The 19,359-nt window shown below is 50.6% G+C and overlaps 2 protein-coding genes, 1 long non-coding RNA gene and 1 pseudogene across 6 annotated transcripts in view; 2 read left to right on the top strand and 2 right to left on the bottom strand.

Moving 5' to 3' along the window:
* USP20 (ubiquitin specific peptidase 20) overlaps positions 1-10,030 on the bottom strand; it is a 50,216-nt gene extending 40,186 nt beyond the window's left edge. For 2 of the 3 annotated variants that reach the window (XM_040482623.1, XM_040482626.1), the window contains exon 1: positions 9,804-9,920. The gene's annotated coding sequence lies outside the window, so the exon portion shown is untranslated. The other variant, XM_040482624.1, reaches the window with a different exon arrangement.
* On the bottom strand, positions 7-7,231 carry LOC121034370 (septin-7-like; annotated as a pseudogene).
* LOC121035107 (uncharacterized) lies at positions 8,948-9,816 on the top strand. The gene is made up of 3 exons (XR_005792751.1): positions 8,948-9,108; positions 9,311-9,458; positions 9,577-9,816. It is a non-coding gene; the product is annotated as an uncharacterized LOC121035107 (long non-coding RNA).
* A 127-nt stretch (positions 10,031-10,157) lies between the features above and the next one.
* On the top strand, positions 10,158-18,680 carry CUNH9orf78 (chromosome unknown C9orf78 homolog). 2 transcript variants are annotated; one of them, XM_040482629.1, is made up of 9 exons: positions 10,158-10,314; positions 10,657-10,716; positions 12,104-12,155; positions 12,564-12,634; positions 13,434-13,511; positions 14,330-14,527; positions 15,532-15,668; positions 15,777-15,875; positions 18,001-18,680. In XM_040482629.1, the coding sequence occupies exons 1-9, from the start codon at positions 10,232-10,234 to the stop codon at positions 18,090-18,092; spliced, it is 870 nt and encodes a 289-aa protein (XP_040338563.1). In that variant the 5' UTR covers positions 10,158-10,231; the 3' UTR covers positions 18,093-18,680. The 2 variants fall into 2 exon arrangements, with proteins under 2 accessions (XP_040338563.1, XP_040338564.1); XM_040482630.1 differs by lacking the exons at positions 10,158-10,314; positions 10,657-10,716 and having other exon boundaries at positions 12,118-12,204.
* The last annotated feature ends 679 nt before the right edge of the window (positions 18,681-19,359 follow it).

Below are 19,359 nucleotides of genomic sequence, written 5' to 3'. Positions count from 1 at the left end.
TTTCCTGCTTCTGCACGCGTCTGGGCATACGTGATCAGTGACATCTTTCAAGCCTTGCACACGTGTTGTCAACCTACTTCTTAGAACTGCAAAACCTCAAACATCACCATTCTCAGCTCCAGCAGCATGCAAGGATGCCGCCTTCCTCTGACCCTTCTGCAGTTAACTCCTCTCACATCATCGCGCCCTGCCATAGCAGGAGGTAAACAGTCCTTTGGGTTGTTAACAAGCTTTCCTTCTTCTCCACCTTCTGCTTCTGGAAATTCGTAGGTTTTCTTTTTATGTGCTTGGATTTATCTGTTTTTTAAACCCTTGGCACACCTCTGGTGTGAGCATGTCTGCTCTCGGCAATAAGTGGGATGACGTTCACTTTTTCATAAACCCGGTGTCCAATGGTTTAAGTCCGTGTCTTCAAGGGGCAACACCGCACCCTGTTATCAGGCTTCCGATGTCTGTGGACTAGACACTCTCCGCTTAGGTAGACTTCCCATTTACTATCGACATAGTCAATAATGGACTACCAGCAACGACCTCATCAGCTACATCTCCAAACCCTGGGGTATCAGCTATTGTGGGCAGCAACTGAACGCCACCTTCTTTGATTAAAACTCTGGACTGTTCCAGTCTTTTTTATTTTTTTTATTAAAAAAATTTTTTGGGGGCGCCTGGGTGGCGCAGTCGGTTAAGCGTCCGACTTCAGCCAGGTCACGATCTCGCGGTCCGTGAGTTCGAGCCCTGCGTCGGGCTCTGGGCTGGTGGCTCGGAGCCTGGAGCCTGTTTCCGATTCTGTGTCTCCCTCTCTCTCTCTGCCCCTCCCCCGTTCATGCTCTGTCTCTCTCTATCCCAAAAATAAATAAAAACGGAGAAAAAAAAAATAAAAAAAATAAAATAAAAAAAAATTTTTTTTAACCTTTATTTTTGAGACAGAGAGAGACAGAGCATGAACGGGGGAGGGTCAGAGAGAAGGAGACACAGAATCTGAAGCAGGCTCCAGGCTCTGAGCTGTCAGCACAGAGCCCGACGTGGGGCTCGAGCTCACGGACCGCGAGATCATGACCTGAGCCGAAGTTGGCTGCTTAGCCTACTGAGCCACCCAGTCGCCCCATGTTCCAGTCTTTTTTATTCTGTGGGAAGGACCTGGATGCTCTGGAGAATACAAATACGTGAGGAAAAGTTGTTGATGAACGTCTGCATTCCCAATCGAGACTCGCCTACAGCCACAATGTGAGTTCAAGCCCTCTGCCCACCGATTTTCGGTATGCTTGGTTTGGGAGCTTTGCAAACCTCGCAGAGCCTTCGAGGTCCGTCTGTGGAACCACCACGGTGCCCCTGTGGACATGCCTCCCTCTGCAGGGGTGGGACCGCGCCGACCCACATCCCTGACCCCGCGGCAAGCAGCCCGGTGCGGCCCAGGCCGACGGTTCTCCCGATCTCAGACTTTAAACAACAATTAAAACTCTCAAACTTGTAGAGGAAAACAGGAGAGCATCTTTGCAAACTCTGGAGTCCACAAAGATCTCAGGACACAAAGGGTGTTAATTATAACAAGATACATTGAAAAACTGGACTTTTGAAAATTAAATGCTTTTCTTTTCCAAAGATGATCCTAAGGAAAATGAAAAGGCAAAAGCTACAGACTGGGAGAAGATGTTCACAGCACATGTAGGACAAGGAGGCAAGGAGCTATTGATTGACAAAAGTCTTTATTTTTTTTTTCAACGTTTATTTATTTTTGGGACAGAGAGAGACAGAACATGAACGGGGGAGGGGCAGAGAGAGAGGGAGACACAGAATCGGAAACAGGCTCCAGGCTCTGAGCCATCAGCCCAGAGCCTGACGCGGGGCTCGAACTCACGGACCGCGAGATCGTGACCTGGCTGAAGTCAGACGCTTAACCGACTGCGCCACCCAGGTGCCCCAAAAGTCTTTAAAAAGGTGCATTTCCGGGGCACCTGGGTGGCTCAATCAGTTAAGCGTCTGACTCTTGATTTTGGCTTAGGTCATGATCTCATGGTTTGTGAGATTGAGCCCTGCATCAGGCTCACTTGCTGAAGCGTGGAGCCTGCTTGGGATTCTCTCTCTCCCTCTCTCTGTCCCTCCCCTGCTCACATGCGTGCTCTCTCTCTCTCTCTCTCAAAAATACACTTTAAAAATTTTTTTAATTAAAAAAAAGAAAAGTCATTTATTGGATATAAATTATACCTCAATAAAACTGATTTTAAACCCTGAATTAAAAAAACCCACACTTTGACTTAAGACCTCTATTATCAACATGGCTAAATATCAGAGAATGTTGAGTAATGAAAACAGGCTGCACCACTTACACCCATTGGCAGGGCTGCTATCAAAACACAAAAAAACTCAACCAGAAAAAAAAAAAAAAAAAACAACGCTGGCGAGGACGTGGAGAAACTGGAACCTGCGTGCTCCCAGTGAGCCATAAAATGGGGCCGCTGCTCTGGAAAACAGTATGGAGCCTCCTCGAAACTTAAACACGGAGTTACCATGTGGTCCAGCAACTGCTCTTCTTGATAGACACCCCAAAGCGCTGAAAGCAGGGACTTGAACGGACGTTTGTACGCCCGTGTTCGTAACAGCACCGTTCACAAGAACCGAAGGGGGAAAGCAGCGGAAGGGGGCCATCGAAAGATGAATGGATAGACAAAATGTGCTCTATCCATACAACAGATTATTGTTCAGCCTTAAAAAGGAAGAAAATTCTGACTCGTGCTACAGTAAGATGAACGAGGTTCAAAGACGGGCTTTGAGGGCATGACGCTACGTAAAATAAGTCAGACACAAAAAGATAAATACCGTAGGAGTCCACTTACATGAACTACCTGAAGGAATCAAATCCATAGAGATGGAAAGCGGACTGGCGGTTGCAAGGAGAGGGAGGGGTTAATGGTCAACGGGGATACGGTCTCAGTTTGGGAAGATGGGGACGTCCTGGAGCCAGATGGGGGTGATGGCGATACAACGGTGTGAATGTGCTTAATGCCACTGGACTGCACCCCCAAAATGATTAAGGTTTATATGTGTTTTGCTGAAATTCAAAAAATGCAATTTTCAGAAATGCAAAATGAAATTCTCAAAACTAAAAGATACAAATTTCAAAAGTTGCATATATACACACACACACACACACGCACATACTATGACACCATTAAAAAGAAAGTTTAAAATGGGGGGAGGGGCAGAGAACGATGACGATGATGAAGCGAAACAGTCCATGACCAGGAAACACACCAGTCTCCATCAGGCCCCACCATGTGCTGTCCGCTGTCTCTGTCCTCTCTCAGCTGCACTGTCCCCTGACCAAGAAAGGCATCTGTGCGCCACCCTGCCGAACCCTGCCCCGTCCCACCCCACCCCACCCCACCCCACCCCACCATCCTCTCCTCCAGGGAAGGCCTCTACTTTGCATGCTCGGTAACCATTTTGGTCGTTCGCCCATTTTTCGATCTAATGCCTGTCCCGTCTCAAGAATGTGAGCTCCCCGAAGGATCTGTTTTGTGCACTGTTGTATCCCAAATACCTATACTAGCACCTGGAGCACAGCAACTTCTCAGTAAATACTTGCTGAACGGATCAAAAGTACAAAAAGCTGTAAAACACGATCACAGTAAAATGCCATTTTGGTAAACCAATCTTGCTTTGTGCCTGCAACAATGATGCTACTGTCATCATTTCTGGGAGGACGGGAATCGAGTTGATTTTTGTTTCCTCCTCTTTTGCCTGTCCGCATTTTCTACGGTGAATTGATGTTGCTTTGGTAACATACAACCTGATAGGTTCCTTCTAATTCTCTTTAAAGTTCCCAGGGGCGTCTGGGTAGCTCAGTTAAAGCACCTGACTCTTGATTTTGGCTCAGGACACGATCTCATGGTTTGTGGGTTTGCACTGACAGGACAGAGCCTGCTTGGGATTCTCTCTCTCCCGCTCTCTCTGCTCCTCCCCTGCTCACATGTTCGCTCTCTCTCTCTCTCAAAATAAATAAACACTTAAAACAATAAAGTTTCCAAAATAAAAAGAACTATGCATCTGGTATGTGCGGTATGTGCGGTCTCCCTCCTGGGACCTTGCTTTTCCCCAGACCTCAGAGAGAACACTGGGGGAGCATGACCTCCATCCTCTGGGGACTCTCGGGGCCCACAGAGTGTGAACAGGACACCTGAGGTCCATTTAAGAGAGTGTGCAGCCACTCCAGAGTAGGTTCCAGAAGCCCTGACAGAGAAATGCCTCAGCTGCTAGCTGGGTAGTTTGAAAGTATAGCCTTTCACCCTGTGGCTCATTCACTTGAAGATCTGCCCTTAACGCCTTTGTTTGGTTTTGTTTGCCTCATTAACTTCCATGTTAGATGAAAATTTTCATCTCCTCCTTCCTACCCTGAAAGTAGAAAAAGGTTTTTTTGTGTGGTTTCAATAAAATTAATATTCACCTCTGTAGAAGCTGGAGGGTGTCTCCACTAAAAACTGGAAAAAAAAGATGGTTACTGCAGTCTTCTTCATAGGCACCAATGTGTAATTCAAGAAAGGAAACTCAAAACTCCAATATAACAGATACAATACGTATACAAGGTTTTTATGTTCATATCATGCACATTTCTCATGACACTAAACTTCAACAACTTTTTTATTTTCTAAGGCAGGCTTCACGCCCGGCATGGAGCCCAACACGGGTCTTGAACTCATGGCCCTGAGATCAAGACCTGAGCTGACATGGAGTGGGATGCTTAACTGACTGAGCCACCAAGACACCCCAACAACTTCCTTCCTAATGGCTAAATAATATCCCACATACAACATCAGCTACACCTTACTTAGCCACTTTCCTACCCTTGGACCCTTAGGGTGTGTGTGTGTGTGTGTGTGTGTGTGTGTGTGTGTGTGTGTGTTGCCAATATAAATAAGGCAGCGCGAGAAGTATTTTGGAGTATAAACCTTTGACCACATCTTTGCCCAAGGAAAAACGACTAGGTCAAAATGTATGTTTTGAAGGCTCTGGATATATATCGACAAACTTCCCTCTAGATCCACTCTACAAGTGTATCTGTCTACCAGCACTGTATGAGCACACCCAACATAGAAGGCTTGAGGTTTACTAACATTTTTTTCCCCAAAGTTAATGGTTAAAAAATCAGCTTGTGTCAAGGGAAAAGCTGAGGGGGTAGTGCTGGGAGCTGTGGGCATTTACTACTGCGCACACAGAGCTGAACCATCAGAAGTGCCTGGTCTGCAAGGGCTGTAGTTTGTTTATCTCGGTTCCCTAGGAGTTTGCACGTCGTTTTATCTCGGTACCCAACTGGCTTGGCTTGGGGCAACGGAAAACGTGCCGGGCGTGGGCCCTGCCCTCATGGGGTACAGAGGCCTGTATCTCAACACCAGGGTACCCGCATGCAGCCTCCGGGAGGTGATCATTACTACGTCATCCACCCTTTCCTGGGCTCCCACCCTGTGTCCGCTGCACCATACATCAGCCCCGGAGTTGACTGTAATTACAGAAGGCAAGAAGAGACACCAGCAGCCCGCCTTCAGCTCCTCGCTCGGCGCTTGCTAAGCTCTGTGTCGGTAGATAAGTCGGTCGCCCCTCAGTTCCCCCATCCATGAGATGGGGACAAAGACAGCGAGGAGGGTGACGAAGAGAGTGCAGGGAGACAATGCACAGGGCCGATTTCACATAATGGCTTCCGATCACAGGTCTGTATTGGCCCGCACAGCAAGAACGCTCAGAAATGTTCTGTACCGTAATTTGGGTTACTGGCCGTTTTTTAGATCGGGGAACTGAGACAGGCGGGACTGCGAGTCACACGCCCAAGGGTACCCTCCATCAGCTTTTCAGCCAGGGCTCCGCTGCCCAGGACAGCACTGCCTCTGAGCAGTCGCTACGCCCGGTGCTTCGCCTACACTCTTCACGGAAGGACTGCTGTTTCTCGTCTGAGGAAGAATGGAGCCCCTGGCACAGGGAGCCATTTGCCCCAGACCCTACGGCGAGGACACAGCCAGGAAGGAGCCGGGTTGTATCTGCCTTCACAGTGCTTCCTGCTCTGGCTTCTGTGCAAGTAAATGGAGTGCACACAGCAGGCACTTGATAAAGACTGAAAGAGACCTGTGCGGCCGAGGGAGCTAGATCCCAGGAACACGCCCTCCGGGAGCAGCCGGGCCGCTGGGAGTCAGCAAGGCACCTGCCACAGCCAGGGAGCCAGGGCACCTCCCCTTCCCGGCCAGCCAGGCCAGCCTCCTCTCCTGGGGCAGAAAAAGCAGGGGGAGGGAGGCCCTGGCAGGCCTGGCACAGGGCCCACCCAGCTCAGGCCCTGGCGAGGCTTCTGAGACTGTTCAGCCTGAAGGAGGGGCGGGCCCTTCCCCCCCCCCCCCCCCCACCCCCCCGGGGGAGCCTACAGCAAGGAAGGAGGAAAGTGCCCCCTGCCCGGGGGCAGGCAGGCAGCATCTCTGGGCCTGGCACCAGCTGCTCAGACCGGGCCTCGAGTGCCCATTACTCATCATTTTCCTGGCCGCTCTGGCTACGCCCTCCTCCCGGCTAGGAGCCTAGCTCCTTAGGATGGGAGGGGGGTCCTGCCAAGCCCCCGCCAACTTAGGGAGACACCCACCTGCCCCGATCCTTGCCACACTAGCCATCCCACACCCCTGCCCAGCATCCCTCCACGCCCCTCTGACCCTCAGAACGTGTCCCCTTTCCCTCCCTCCTGCTCTCTTCTCTCCATCCTACCTCCAAGCAACTCCATTTTTCTTAAAACCCAAATACATCCCTTCTGTCAACCCAGTCTTAATTCCCTAAGAGCCCGCCATCCTCCTGACTCCCAAAGCAGAGCCCCTCAGCCTACTCCTGCCTTGAAAAGTCTTGCTTCCCCCCACACCTCTATTTCTCCTCATTGGCCTTGCCCACCTAGTGTCTGCCTGGAATGGCCCGGTTTAATGGAGCTGATATGAACAGACCTCACCGAATCCTTACCACCATCCTGGAAGCCAGGCAACAATGGGAGTTAAACCCATCTCCACCTACGTCACGAAAGGAGGAGAGGCTGAGGCTCAGAGAGGTGCAGTAAGTGGCTGGAGGTCACACAGCTGCTGAGCTGCTCATCCAGGGTTTGAACCAAGGACTGCTGGCCCCGAAGTCAGTGCTCTCAACTGTCTGCTCCACAGTCTCCTCAAACAGCCCCGGCCAGCCTGGAGCGGGGGATGATCTTTACCTCCTCCAGCCCAAACACCCACATTCCGAGGGCAGCTTCCCCTGGCCTCCTTCACAAGAGCCACCTCTGAGGCATGCTTCACACAGAGCATTTTTCTGCTCAGCTTAAACTTCTGAAGTCTAGGATAACACCTCTGAAGCCTAGCACTGCAATTTGTTCCAGGCTCTGGGAGAGTCAGTTAATTGGAAAGGGCAGGGGTTCAGGGCCACCCCAGGCTGGCAGTTCTTGGGGGTGAGCAGGCTGGAAGCAGTAAGTGGCCCAGGTCTCCAAGAAGCCGTAACTCCTGGAGTAAGTAAGTAGAAGCAGAAACTCAGACTAAGACCCCTAAAACCCCAAAACAGGAGAGGGTCAGAGAGGGTCACACAGCCAATAGATGGCAGAATGGGAACTTCAGGGGGGGAGTCACGTGCTAAGTTGGCACAACTGGGGCCTGAACTGAGGGTCAGGACCTATACTTCAGTCCCCTGTTTTATAATGTTACCGACCAAATCACAAATGAGAATACACCAATTTAAATGTGCAACTCAATCCCCCCGCCCACTCGTGATTCCTTTGCCTTGCTCTGTTTCCTAACCCTCATCACCTTCTAAGACACTTGACATACTTGTGTTATTAGAACCTGAAGTCCACCGATCAGGGATCTTTGTCTCTTTTGCACTCTGGCATACTTCAAGCACCTAGAACAGTGCCTGCTCCATATAGTAAACGCTCAGTAAATATCTGAGGAAGTCAGTCAGTCCAGCAAACTTTTATCGAACACTTATTACGGCCCAGCTGTGAACTGCATCACTTTGCCGGGTCCCAAATCGACCTAGACACGAATGTTCCCTAAACCCTGTAGCAAGCCTGGTTCCAGAAAGGAGCTAGCAAACCAACCCCAATTTGAGCCAAATCCATCCATGTCCTTAAACAACCAAACTCTCAAACAAAACGAAAACATGACACATCTCCGAACTGAAGAGAACCCAAATTTCCTGGAGGCTCCCTATGAGAAGCAACTTCATCTCACCCCCCAAAAGGCCCAGCAAGACTTAGAGAGTCCTCAGCCCCTCGGCCCAGCCACCCAGATTCACAGCTGCTGCTTTTCCAGCATTACTTTGGCGAAACAGGTCTCAGATCTGTCATGGCCCAGCTGGTGAGTGGCACTGGGCCAACTCATGTGTACTGGACGCTCTTCCCCGGGATGTCAGAGGAGAAGAAGGGTCCAGAAATGTCCTTGGCCTTCTGGCCTACTCTCTAGTGCTGTCCAGTACCTCCCAGTGGGAGGGTCGCTGCGGGGGTGGGGGTGGGCAAAATCAGAGCCACCTCTGAAAGTGTGACATCTGCAGACGTGGACTCCCTGGGTTCCTGCAGCAATTCTCAAGGATCCTCCCCTTCAGTCAGCAGGGACAGGAGGGCCAGTGATTCCCAGGTGCCTCTGGGGTTGGCTGAACCAGACTGCAGAAGGCAAGGCTTGGAGATTTTCATATACAGCTTTTGACCAAAGCCAAAAAGCTGTTCCAAGAAGTCCTGGGTCCATTTGTCTCAGTCCAGGGAAGAGAGCAGCAATTATCAGGAAAGCCTGTTCCAGAGAGCCGTAGGGCATTCCAGAAGGGCCGCCCTACTTCTGAATGGTCTTCCAGAAGAGGAAACCAGTCTCCATCAGCAAACCCCCCGGCCCCACGCCCCCCAGCCAATGGGCTACAACAGGAGCTGCAGCAAACACTTAGGGAGCTTCTGTGCCAGGCACTCTGCGTAACCTGCAGCAGAGTGGGGCCTGCCACTGATCCCCGCTCCACTTTCCAGCTGTGCAACCTTAGGCACCTACTGCCTCTCTGAACCAAAGTCTTCTCATCTGCAAAATGAGAGAACGCCGTCTACTTCGTGGGATTGCTGTGGGAGTTCACTGAGATAACGCTTAGGTGAGCCCCGAGCCTGCCACACGGTAGCGCTTAAAAAGGCGCAGTGCTTTCAAAGAAAAGGATGGGCCTATATGGAGAAAAGGGAAATTAAGAGGTCCCTAAAAGTCCTGTAAACCATTATTTACACATTTAGTTATTTCCTAAGCGTTCGTTGATGCCTGTTTGTTTTGTTTTGTTTTTCAAATAAACTTAACCCTCACAGCATCCTGGGGGGGCGGGGGGGGGGTGTAAACGGCGGAGGGCAGAGCAACAGTCCTAATGACAGAGGACGAAAACAAGGCCCCTTGAAGGTCCGGGGAGGCGGCCGGCAAGCACCCGAGGAGGGGCCGTCCGCCCTCAAACCCTCCGGAGTAGGTTCAAAACATCGGACGCGGGGATAAACTGGCTGGAGGCCATCATTAGCGGGGCAGTCGGCGCCAGGACTTTAATTCACCACTGCTAAGAAGTGGTCATCTTTTATCCCTAAAGGAAAAAACGCATGCCAGGGCCCAGACCCTGGGGAAATAAGTCAGCGCCCCGAGACGCCACGCTCGTGCTTTCAACCCTGGGTCAGGCCCCGCAGAAATAAAGGAGATGGCGGCCCCCGTTCCGGAGAAACAACGAGCCCCCAGGGCTCCAAGTGGGGCACCGGGGCCCCAGAGGACACCCCCTGAGCGCCGGCCGGAGGAGGGGAGAGGACGGCGGCGGCCGCTCACCTGGCAGCGGCGTTCTGCGCTCCTGGCAGGGCCAGACCCCAGCCCGTCCGGAGCCAGGCTGGGGTCGCCCCTGCTCGGAGAGGCCCGGCCCCCCGAAGCAGCCGGCGACAGCCCGGAACTCACCTGCCGTCGCAACCGCGCCGCCGCCGCCTATCAGTCAAGCGCACCCACCGCGGCACCGCGCAGGGCCGTGGGGCCCGCTGGCTGCGTCCCGCCTCCTCCCCCTCAGCCGCCCAATCGGAAGAGGCGAACGCCACGGATGGGGGCGGGGCCAGGCGGGCGGTGCGGGCCGGGGGCGGGGCCAGAAGGGTTTGGGGCGGGGCAGGGCGGGGCCGGCGCTCTGCGCTCTGACCTCACTGCTGCGCGCCGGAAGCAACCCGGGCCACGGCACAGGGGCGCGGCGGCTGGACCGCGGGGCCGGCAAGACCATGCCGGTCACCGGGAAGAGTTTCCGCCGGCGCCGGGCCGATTCGGAGTCGGAGGAAGATGAGCAGGACTCAGAGGAGGTTCGGTGCGTTTGGGGTGGGGCTTCCAAGGGGCCGGAAGAGACAGCGGTTTGTGATACTCATCACCGGCCAGGCTCCTCGTTGACTGTGAGCCGAGGTTGTTGTCCCTTTCTGCAGAACAAAAAACTGAGGCTCCTAGGGCTGAGGCCGCCGCCGCAAGGCCGCACAGTAGCGAGAGATGCCCCCAGGATGCGCGGTGGGTCTGATTGCAATGAGTCTAAGCGCAGGGTTGCCTTCTGGATCATTGTGCCTGCGGCTCAGCAGTTGGACAGGGATGCCGGTCGAAGGTGCCTTTTGAGTCTGAGTTCCGCGGAGGGTGTCTCAGACTGTGCGTTGCCTCTTTGCAGATTAAAACTGGAAGAGACCCGCGAGGTGCAGAACTTGAGGAAGAGGCCCAATGGGGTGAGGTGGGTATCGCAGGGGCTCCGCGGGAAGAGAAGGCGGGGATGACAGACACATGTCCCCGCCTGAGTCGCCACCACAACTATCTCTTCAGACATAGCCCCTTCTCTTGACACACTGTACGCCTAACATTGCCCTGAAAGGAGTCCAGTGTTCTTCGCAGACGTTTACCCAGGAGATGGCCCGAGCCGTGTGGTCTTGAGGTTTGCTCCAGAGGTGCAAAAACAGGCTATCAATTCGTGTTTTTATTGCACCTGATTGCAAAATGCACACGAATTGTTAAGTTTGGAAAAAACTTTTGAAGTATAATCGAAAAAGTAAGCAGCACCCGTAATTCTCCCATCCACAGGTAACCAGCGTTAACATGTAATGTTCTGTCCAGTGTCTCTCTTTTTTGGAGATTGCAAGTACTCTTATTCCGTGCTGTTTTCAGCTCATCACGTTTTGGGCATTGACATTATGGATTATTTTCCCCAAAAACCTTTTTAGTGGCTGCATAGTATTCCACTGCGTGTATATGCCATAATTTAACTAATCCCGGGGCGCCTGGGTGGCTCGGTCGGTTAAGCAACTTCGGCTCAGGTCATGATCTCTCGGTTCGTGAGTTCGAGCCCTGCGTCGGGCTCTGTGCTGACAGCTCAGAGCCTGGAGCCTATTTCAGATTCTGTGTCTCCCTCTCTTTGACCCTCCCCTGTTCATGCTCTGTCTCTCACTGTCTCAAAAATAAATAAAACATTAAAAAAATTTTTTTTTAAATTTAACTAATCCCTTACTTAGGGGTTGTAGGTCATTTGTAAATCTTCATCACCAAATACGGGTGCAATAGTATTTTTCTACATTTGTCTTTAGCTTCCTTTTCCCGGAAGTCAAAATCTTAGAAATGAGATTTCCAAGCCCAGATAATGCCAAATGGCTTTGTAGGAAAGCCTACCACTTCACCCTACCCCCTGACCCAGCATCTAGAGTGCTTTATTATTTTTTTTTTAATTTTTTTTTTCAACGTTTATTTATTTTTGGGACAGAGAGAGACAGAGCATGAACAGGGGAGGGGCAGAGAGAGAGGGAGACACAGAATCGGAAACAGGCTCCAGGCTCCGAGCCATCAGCCCAGAGCCCGACGCGGGGCTCGAACTCACGGACCACGAGATCGTGACCTGGCTGAAGTCGGACGCTTAACCGACTGCGCCACCCAGGCGCCCCTAGAGTGCTTTATTTTTAAACTGTTTTATCCTTGTAGGCTTTGCCAGGTGGCTTTGGTGCCCACTCCTCAGATCTTGCCTTTGCTCTAATGTTGCAACCTACAGACTTTCTAAGTGTTCTGCCTCGTGTCTGAATTGTGCCATTTCTCGCTGTCTCTGTCTCTGTCTCACTCTTCCTTTTCTTTCTGCTCAGTGCTGTGGCCCTGCTGGTAGGAGAGAAGGTACAAGAAGAGACCACCCTCGTGGTGAGTTGTGGGGTCCTCCTTGGGAATGGAAAGCTGTGGCTGCTCTCCAGTAGGTGACTGTGTTCTCTTTTTTAAAGAAAGGGGGGGGGGGGCCTGGGTGGCTCAGTTGGTTAAGTGTCCAGCGTCGGCTCAGATCATGATCTCACGGTTCATGGGTTCAAGCCCCACGTCAGGCTCTGTGCTGACAGCTCAGAGCCTGGAGCCTGCTTCAGATTCTGAGTCTCCCTCTCTCTCTAATCCTCCCCCACTCACACTCTGTCTACGTCTCTCTCAAAAATAAATAAACATAAAGTTTTTTTTTTTAAATAAACATTAAAAAAATTTTTTTTAATTAAAATAAATTAAAAAAAAAAAAGACCACTGCCAATTATACAGATGCTTCCTCACAGCTGTGTTTGCTTTCTGCAGGATGACCCCTTTCAGATGAAGACAGGCGGTATGGTGGACATGAAAAAACTGAAGGAAAGGGGCAAAGATAAGTAAGTGGGGGACTCACTGAGATACAAAGTAACCTATAGCCCCTGCCTGGGTCTGTGTGCCTCCAGAGAGCTGGGGCCCACAACAGCAGCTCTCGTGGGGCATTCTGAAGTATCCTTCATGCTTTGTAGTTTAAAAACAAATGAAAGCAATGGGGTGCCTGGGTGGCTCAGTAGGTGAAGCCTCTAACTTGCAGTTCGTGAGTTCGAGCCCCGCATCGGGCTCTGTACTGATGGCTCAGAGCCTGGAGCCTGGTTCAAGTTCTGTTTCTCTCTCCCTCTGCCCCTCCCTTGCTCACGCTTTGTCTCTCTGTCTCTCTCTCACTCTCAAAGATAAACAAACATTAAAAAAAATATATTAAAAAAAATGAAAGCCAGAACTCTTTAAAAGAGTCCTTTAACTCTTTCGCTTAGAGTGCTGCGGGTACTCTCCTTCGGAAAAGGTGCATTGTGTAGTGTGTTTCAGACCCAAGTGGAAATGTTGTTTTTGTTTTTTAAGAAACACATGCTCTGTCTCTCTCAAAAATAAATGGTAAACGTTTAAAAAAAAAAACAAAAAAAACCACATAAGAACACAATTATAAAATAATACATTCAACTAGTGTAAAAGTATCTAGTCATTCCCCAGAGGAATCTCCAACATTTTGCTTGCTTATATTTCTTCTGTTTACATATCACGTGTGTTTTTTTCCACAACCACAAGCAGGATGGGCTTGGGTGTGTGGGTTTTACTTGTATAATATCAGACTTGGCCTCACGGACATGTGACTCAAAGGTTCCACTTCTTTGCCCCTCCCTCCAGGATCAGCGAGGAGGAAGATCTCCACCTGGGGACATCGTTCTCTGCGGAAACCAACCGAAGGGACGAGGATGCCGACATGTGGGTATCAGCCTGGCTGTGAGCGATGAGGCGCTGGATCCAGCCAGATACAGTCCCGAGATATCTAGTCACAGATGACATTTCTAGAATCATCCAAAGGCCAAGGCAGAGTTGGCCCCTGTCACTCCACCTCCCAGGCTCGTGAACTTTGAGGAAAAAAAAATCCTAAACATGCTTTGAAATGATGGTTCTTGGGATTTTAAATTTTTTTTTTTTCAACGTTTATTTATTTTTGGGACAGAGAGAGACAGAGCATGAACGGGGGAGGGGCAGAGAGAGAGGGAGACACAGAATCGGAAACAGGCTCTAGGCTCTGAGCCATCAGCCCAGAGCCCGACGTGGGGCTCGAACTCACGGACCGCGAGATCGTGACCTGGCTGAAGTCGGACGCTTAACCGACTGCGCCACCCAGGCGCCCCGGTTCTTGGGATTTTAGATGCCCCGACTAGTAATGGTTTTCCCCTAAATATTGTAGGAATAAAACACTGCACTTGCCCACCTTTTCACTGACGAGACTGTTAACCAAATGACCACCGTCGACCGTTGCATTCTGTTTTCAGCGAACCTTAACATCTATTAACAGCAATAGATTGGGAGGACACAATCTCACCACAGAGGTTGGTGCTTTAAAGTCAAAAAAAGGTTCTGCGTGGTGAAAAAAACTCGAGTTAATTTTCACGTTTCTCATTTTTTCACGGACTGATGAACACTCCTGGGCCATCACTGCTCTGTGGGCCAGTGTTGGGGACCACTCATTTTAAAGAGAGGTTTTGTGAGCTTCCCGCCTCTCCCTGAGGCCTGTGGGTTTCTCGTTTCAGGATGAAGTACATTGAGACAGAGCTCAAGAAGAGGAAAGGGATCGTGGAACACGAGGAACAGAAAGTCAAGCCAAAGAATGCAGAGGACTGTCTGTACGAACTTCCGGAAAACATCCGTGTCTCCTCAGCCAAGAAGACCGAAGAGATGCTTTCCAACCAGATGCTAAGCGGCATCCCCGAGGTGGACCTAGGCATCGAGTACGTTTCAGACCCCGATCTAGCCTCTCTCCTGCCCGGGGCCCATGGAAGTGCGCTCTGCTTTCCGGCTAAGGGGACTGTTTCTTACCCGTCTCCTTGGAAACCCACAAATAACTCTATTTTCTCGGGTAGGCGGAGATGCTTGTGCCCAGAGCGTCCGAAGGATAGGTCAGCGTTGCTAGGGAGATGCTAGAGAAAGTCTCCCGAAAGCAAAAGCGTGGTGTTTTGTTTGTTGAGATATAATTAAGAAAACACATAACATCATGCTGGTTTCAGGTATACAACGTAAGGATTATTTGTGTGCAAGCGTTTATTTTTACGTGGTCTTTGTTCACAGCTCTTCGGCTGTTCTGCTCAGGCCCTTGTAGTCCTCTGTTCTCTTCTAGCAGGAGCCATGTTAAAGGCTTACCCATCCCATGAGCCTCCTTTTCATTTTTGCAAAACACCTGCTCTAAAACAGGATTGTCATGGAAGAAATATGACAGTCAGAATCCTCTTTGGGCGTAAGAGAAAGTTGGGAGGCTTCTGGATCCTCGCCTCTTTTCTGGAACTAGCTTCGAGCCTTAGGTAGTTTTCTTTCCTTCTCTGGGGCTCAGTTTCCCCTTGATCAGAAGAGGACAGTAAGGGGCGCCTGGGTGGCTCAGTCGGTTAAGCATCCCAACTCTTGATTTTCGCTCAGGTCCTAATCCCAGGGTCGTAGGATCGAGCCCCGTGTTGGACTCTGCTGACAGTGTGGAGCCCGCTTGGGAGTGTCTGTCTCTCCCCCGCTCCCCCACTCGCATGCACTCTCTCCCTCAAAATAAGCATTAAAAAAAAAAAAGACAATAGATAGATAATGCATCTTCGACAGCCGTGAGAACACACGAGCTGGGAAACTGCGGAGCCCTGTGCTCCAGAGGGTGATTTCCTCATGCACCGGTGCGTTTCCAGCCTGACTGGCAGTTCTGTCTGAGAACCAAAGGCGGGAGGACTGAATACATGGCGTGGCTCCCTTCTCCCCACAGCGCAAAAATAAAAAATATCATTTCCACGGAGGATGCCAAGGCCCGTCTGCTGGCAGAGCAGCAGAACAAGAAGAAAGACAGCGAGACGTCTTTCGTGCCCACCAACATGGCCGTGAATTACGTGCAGCACAACCGATGTAAGCTGCTCTGGGCAAGCAGCCCTGTCCCGTTGGCTTGCCCCCCCCCCCCCCCCCCCCAAGTTCCCGTACTTTGTCTGACGTGTCCCCTGGTCTCTTTCGATCCAGTTTATCACGAGGAGCTCAACGCCCCCATTCGGAGAAACAAAGAAGAGCCCAAAGCACGACCCTTGAGAGTGGGTGACACGGAGAAGCCAGAGCCTGAGCGTAAGTACAGCGGAGGCCCCAGGGCTGCCCGGAGCAGTCATCAAGCCCCTGGGGGCGGGGTGGACTCTGCAGGGGTGGGGCTTGGGCTCTGGGGCCAGGGCATCTGGGTTCCACTCCACGTTCCTGTCCCTTCCCCTTGCCAAGCCTCGGTTTGCTCATTTGTAAATGGGGGTAGTAACAAAACCTACCGTTCGGGGTTGCTCTGACGATTCACTGGGCTATTAAATATCAAATATAATAGAAACTCAAAAACTTAGCATATTTCAATAAGCAAAACTAAACTCAGAGTTACTCATAATTTCGCCAAAGGTGAGCGCCGTTAACATTTTTATGTGTCGCCTTCCAGACTTTAAAAAAATATTGACGTAGGGGGGCCTGGGTGGTTCCGTCGGTCAGGCATCCGACTTCAGCCTAGGTCATGATCTCGCTGTTTGTGAGTTGCAGCCCCACGTCGGGCTCTGTGCTGACAGCTCAGGGCCTGGAGCCTGCTGCGGATTCTGTGCCTCTTTCTCTGTCTGCCCCTTCCCCACTCACACTCTCTCTGAAAAATACAAATAAACGTAAAAACTACATTGATGCATACAGAACCATATGCCGCACACATACTTCATAGGGTCTCCTCGTTTTTCACCCAGTAGTGGGCCCCTGCACGGCTCTCTGGGACAGTCAATACGTATTTTCCCTTTCAGTGGCCATCTCGTGTTCCGCGGCATGGAGCTACTCTGGTTCCCTCTAGTTGGACGCTTACGTGGTTTCTCATTTTCCCCCATTTAATCACTGTCGGGCTGACCCTTTTTGCCTACATCATGTCCTTCGGCTACATGCCAAGAAGTCGCCAACGCGCCTCTAGAAGTGGGGTGCGGATTTGTCCCTCCCCCTCCACTGGCAGCATCCAGCTGTGCCCCTTTCCCTCCAAGGGTCTTCTTTTTCGTACCAATGGGGTGAGCCTAAGGAAATGCTAAATTTGCTGAGGCTTCTGAAGATCCAGGCTGTTTGCTTTTTCTTCCTTCCTTCCTCTTTTTTTTTTTCTTTTTAAATATTTTTATTTATTTTTGAGACAGAGACAGCGCGCGAGCGGGGGAGGGGCAGAGAGAGAGGGGGACACAGACTCCGAAGCACGCTCCAGGCTTTGAGCCTTCAGCACAGAGCCTGACGTGGGGCTCGAACTCACAGACGGTGAGATCATGATCTGAGCCAAAGTCAGGCGCTTCACCGACTGAGCCACCCAGGAACCCCCCTCTTTTTTTTTTTTTTTAAAGATTTTAAGTAATCTCTACACTCATCATGGGGCTTGAATTCACAACCAGATCAAGAATCACTCACTCCACTGATGGAGCCAACCAGGCGCCCCGCTTTTTCTTCTTTCTTACTTGAGAAATTATTTTCTATACCGTCTTGGGTGCATAGTCATTAATTCCCAAAGACTTTTGTGTTATTCCCACATAGTAAGCAAGGACTTTGGAGTCACCAGACTTGGGTTCAACTCTCAACCTACCTTCACTTTCCGAGTGACCTTGAGGAAGACCATCTAAGCTCTCTGAACGGTGATGGCAATATGTCCCCGTTTGAATTGCCGTGAGGGTTAAAAAAAAAAAGGCATATATCTAGGGGCGCATGGGTGGCTCAGCTGGTTAAGCGTCCGACTTTGGCTCAGGTCATGATCTCGCGGTTCGTGGGTTCGAGCCCCGCGTCGGGCTCTGTACTGACAGCTCAGAGCCTGGAGCCTGCTTCAGATTCTGTGTGTCCCTGTCTCTCTGCCCCTCCCCTGCTCACGCTCTGTCTCTCTCTGTCTCAAAAATAAATAAACACTAAAAAAATAAATAAGCCGTATCTAAAAGTATTTAGCACCAGGCCTTGTACCTAATCAAACTCTCCCTGAAATAGAACACCTGTTGTCACCTGGTCCCATGCTGATGTCAGCATACCCCCCACCGTACCGTCATCTGTGTTTATTTCACTCACTCAGTAACCAGTCTTTACTGAGGCCCTACTATGTTCCTATTTACCAGGGTAGGCCCTGTGGCTTCTGTGGGGAATGAGGCAGGCGTGGTCCTAGCCTAAGCAGAGCTAAAAACCTGTCGGTTGATTCCAGCACGGCCAACAGCTTCTCTCTTTTCCTCCTCAGGGTCCCCTCCTAACCGCAAGCGTCCTGCTAACGAGAAGGCTACCGATGACTACCACTATGAGAAGTTCAAGAAGATGAACAGACGCTACTAAGGGTAGCAAAAGGGAGAAGTGCAGGATGGACGTAAACAGCACTGTCCCCTCCCTAACCCCTTGACAGACGGCTTCCCAGACAGAGGTGGACACGAGTTTATTTGCTACCAGACAGTTCCCCAAACCGATCTCCACTGGTCCTGCCGCTTAGCTGCTGGATTTTCTGGGCACTGCGTTGGTGACCTTTGAAACAAGACAATGTGGAGTTTTCCTGTTTGGGGGCAAACTTCATTCTTGTGTGAGCATTATAAAATCTTGTTCGTAAATCTATTGACTTTCTCTGAATATTTGCCCTGGGTCGGGAAGAAACAGCGGTGTTCGAAGCAAGAGAACACCCTTTCGCTTGTGCTATTATTATAATATATACGCAATCGTGTCTTGTACTTTCAAGTTCCTGGAGGTCAGGAACGCGCCCTTCACTGTGTGTAGTGGGTCCAACTCACAGCAGAAAAGTCTAGGATGGGATCAAAGGGACACTGGTATTTTCTGACTTTTACAAAGTTACCGGTTTCTTTTCATTAAGAAAGAAAAAAAAATTTCTATCACTTTCAGCACTTAAGTATTAAATATGAAATGAATCCAACCATACTATTCGTACTGTGTCTCCTTATTACCAACCCTAGGTAATGTGTCGAGAGCCTGCGGGTTGGGCAGCGCAAATGCAAAACTCAAGTTACTAAGAGAGACTGTCTCATTTAGTTTAAAGATGTAGGGGCGCCTGGGGGGGCTCAGTTGGTTCGGCACCCGACTCTTGGTTTCGGCTCGGGTTGTGATCCCAAGGTAATGGGATCGAGCCCTGTGTCGGGCTCGGCACTGAACGTGGAGCCTGCTTGGGACTGACTCTCTCTCTCTCTCTCTCTCTCTCTCTCTCTCTCTCAAAAAAAACAAAAGTAGGCTTCAACCTGCCAGCCCTGGGGTACAGTGCCTGTCATTTTCCTGAGGCACTGACACATGTTGAGATAAGAAAAGGGCAGGTGGGTTGACTTCTGGGCTGACTCATTGTAGGTGTTGCAGCTAGAGGAGTTTGCCTTTGGAGTCCAAGCTCAGCCCTGCTTATATCCTTCAGGCCCCGAGCCTGTTATATCCTTCGACAATCTCTTTCTCTCGGAGCCTGTTTTCTCATCTGTAAAAGGGAGATCGTCTTTCATTTCTATTTTTTTCCCTCCACTAAAATGAATGGTAGTGAAGGCAGGAATCACCTATGCCTTGGTTTTTTTTTTTTTTTTTTTTTCCCTTGAATTCCCAGGGTCTAGTCCATAACCCAACA

The sequence above is a fragment of the Herpailurus yagouaroundi genome, unplaced genomic scaffold, assembly GCF_014898765.1.
Source record: "Herpailurus yagouaroundi ecotype Mexico unplaced genomic scaffold, PumYag 160, whole genome shotgun sequence".
Taxonomy (NCBI): domain Eukaryota; kingdom Metazoa; phylum Chordata; class Mammalia; order Carnivora; family Felidae; genus Herpailurus; species Herpailurus yagouaroundi.
Note: the sequence above shows the minus strand (reverse complement) of the source record. Positions and strands in the feature narration are given on the sequence as shown.

Excerpts from the sequence above, each read along its gene's own strand:
- CUNH9orf78 (XM_040482629.1), top strand. The coding sequence starts at position 10,232 with ATGCCGGTCACCGGGAAGAGTTTCCGCCGGCGCCGGGCCGATTCGGAG. Across the intron at positions 10,315-10,656 it reads CAGGACTCAGAGGAGGTTCG|ATTAAAACTGGAAGAGACCC; the intron begins GTGCGTTTGGGG and ends GCCTCTTTGCAG. Across the intron at positions 15,669-15,776 it reads TTACGTGCAGCACAACCGAT|TTTATCACGAGGAGCTCAAC; the intron begins GTAAGCTGCTCT and ends CTTTCGATCCAG.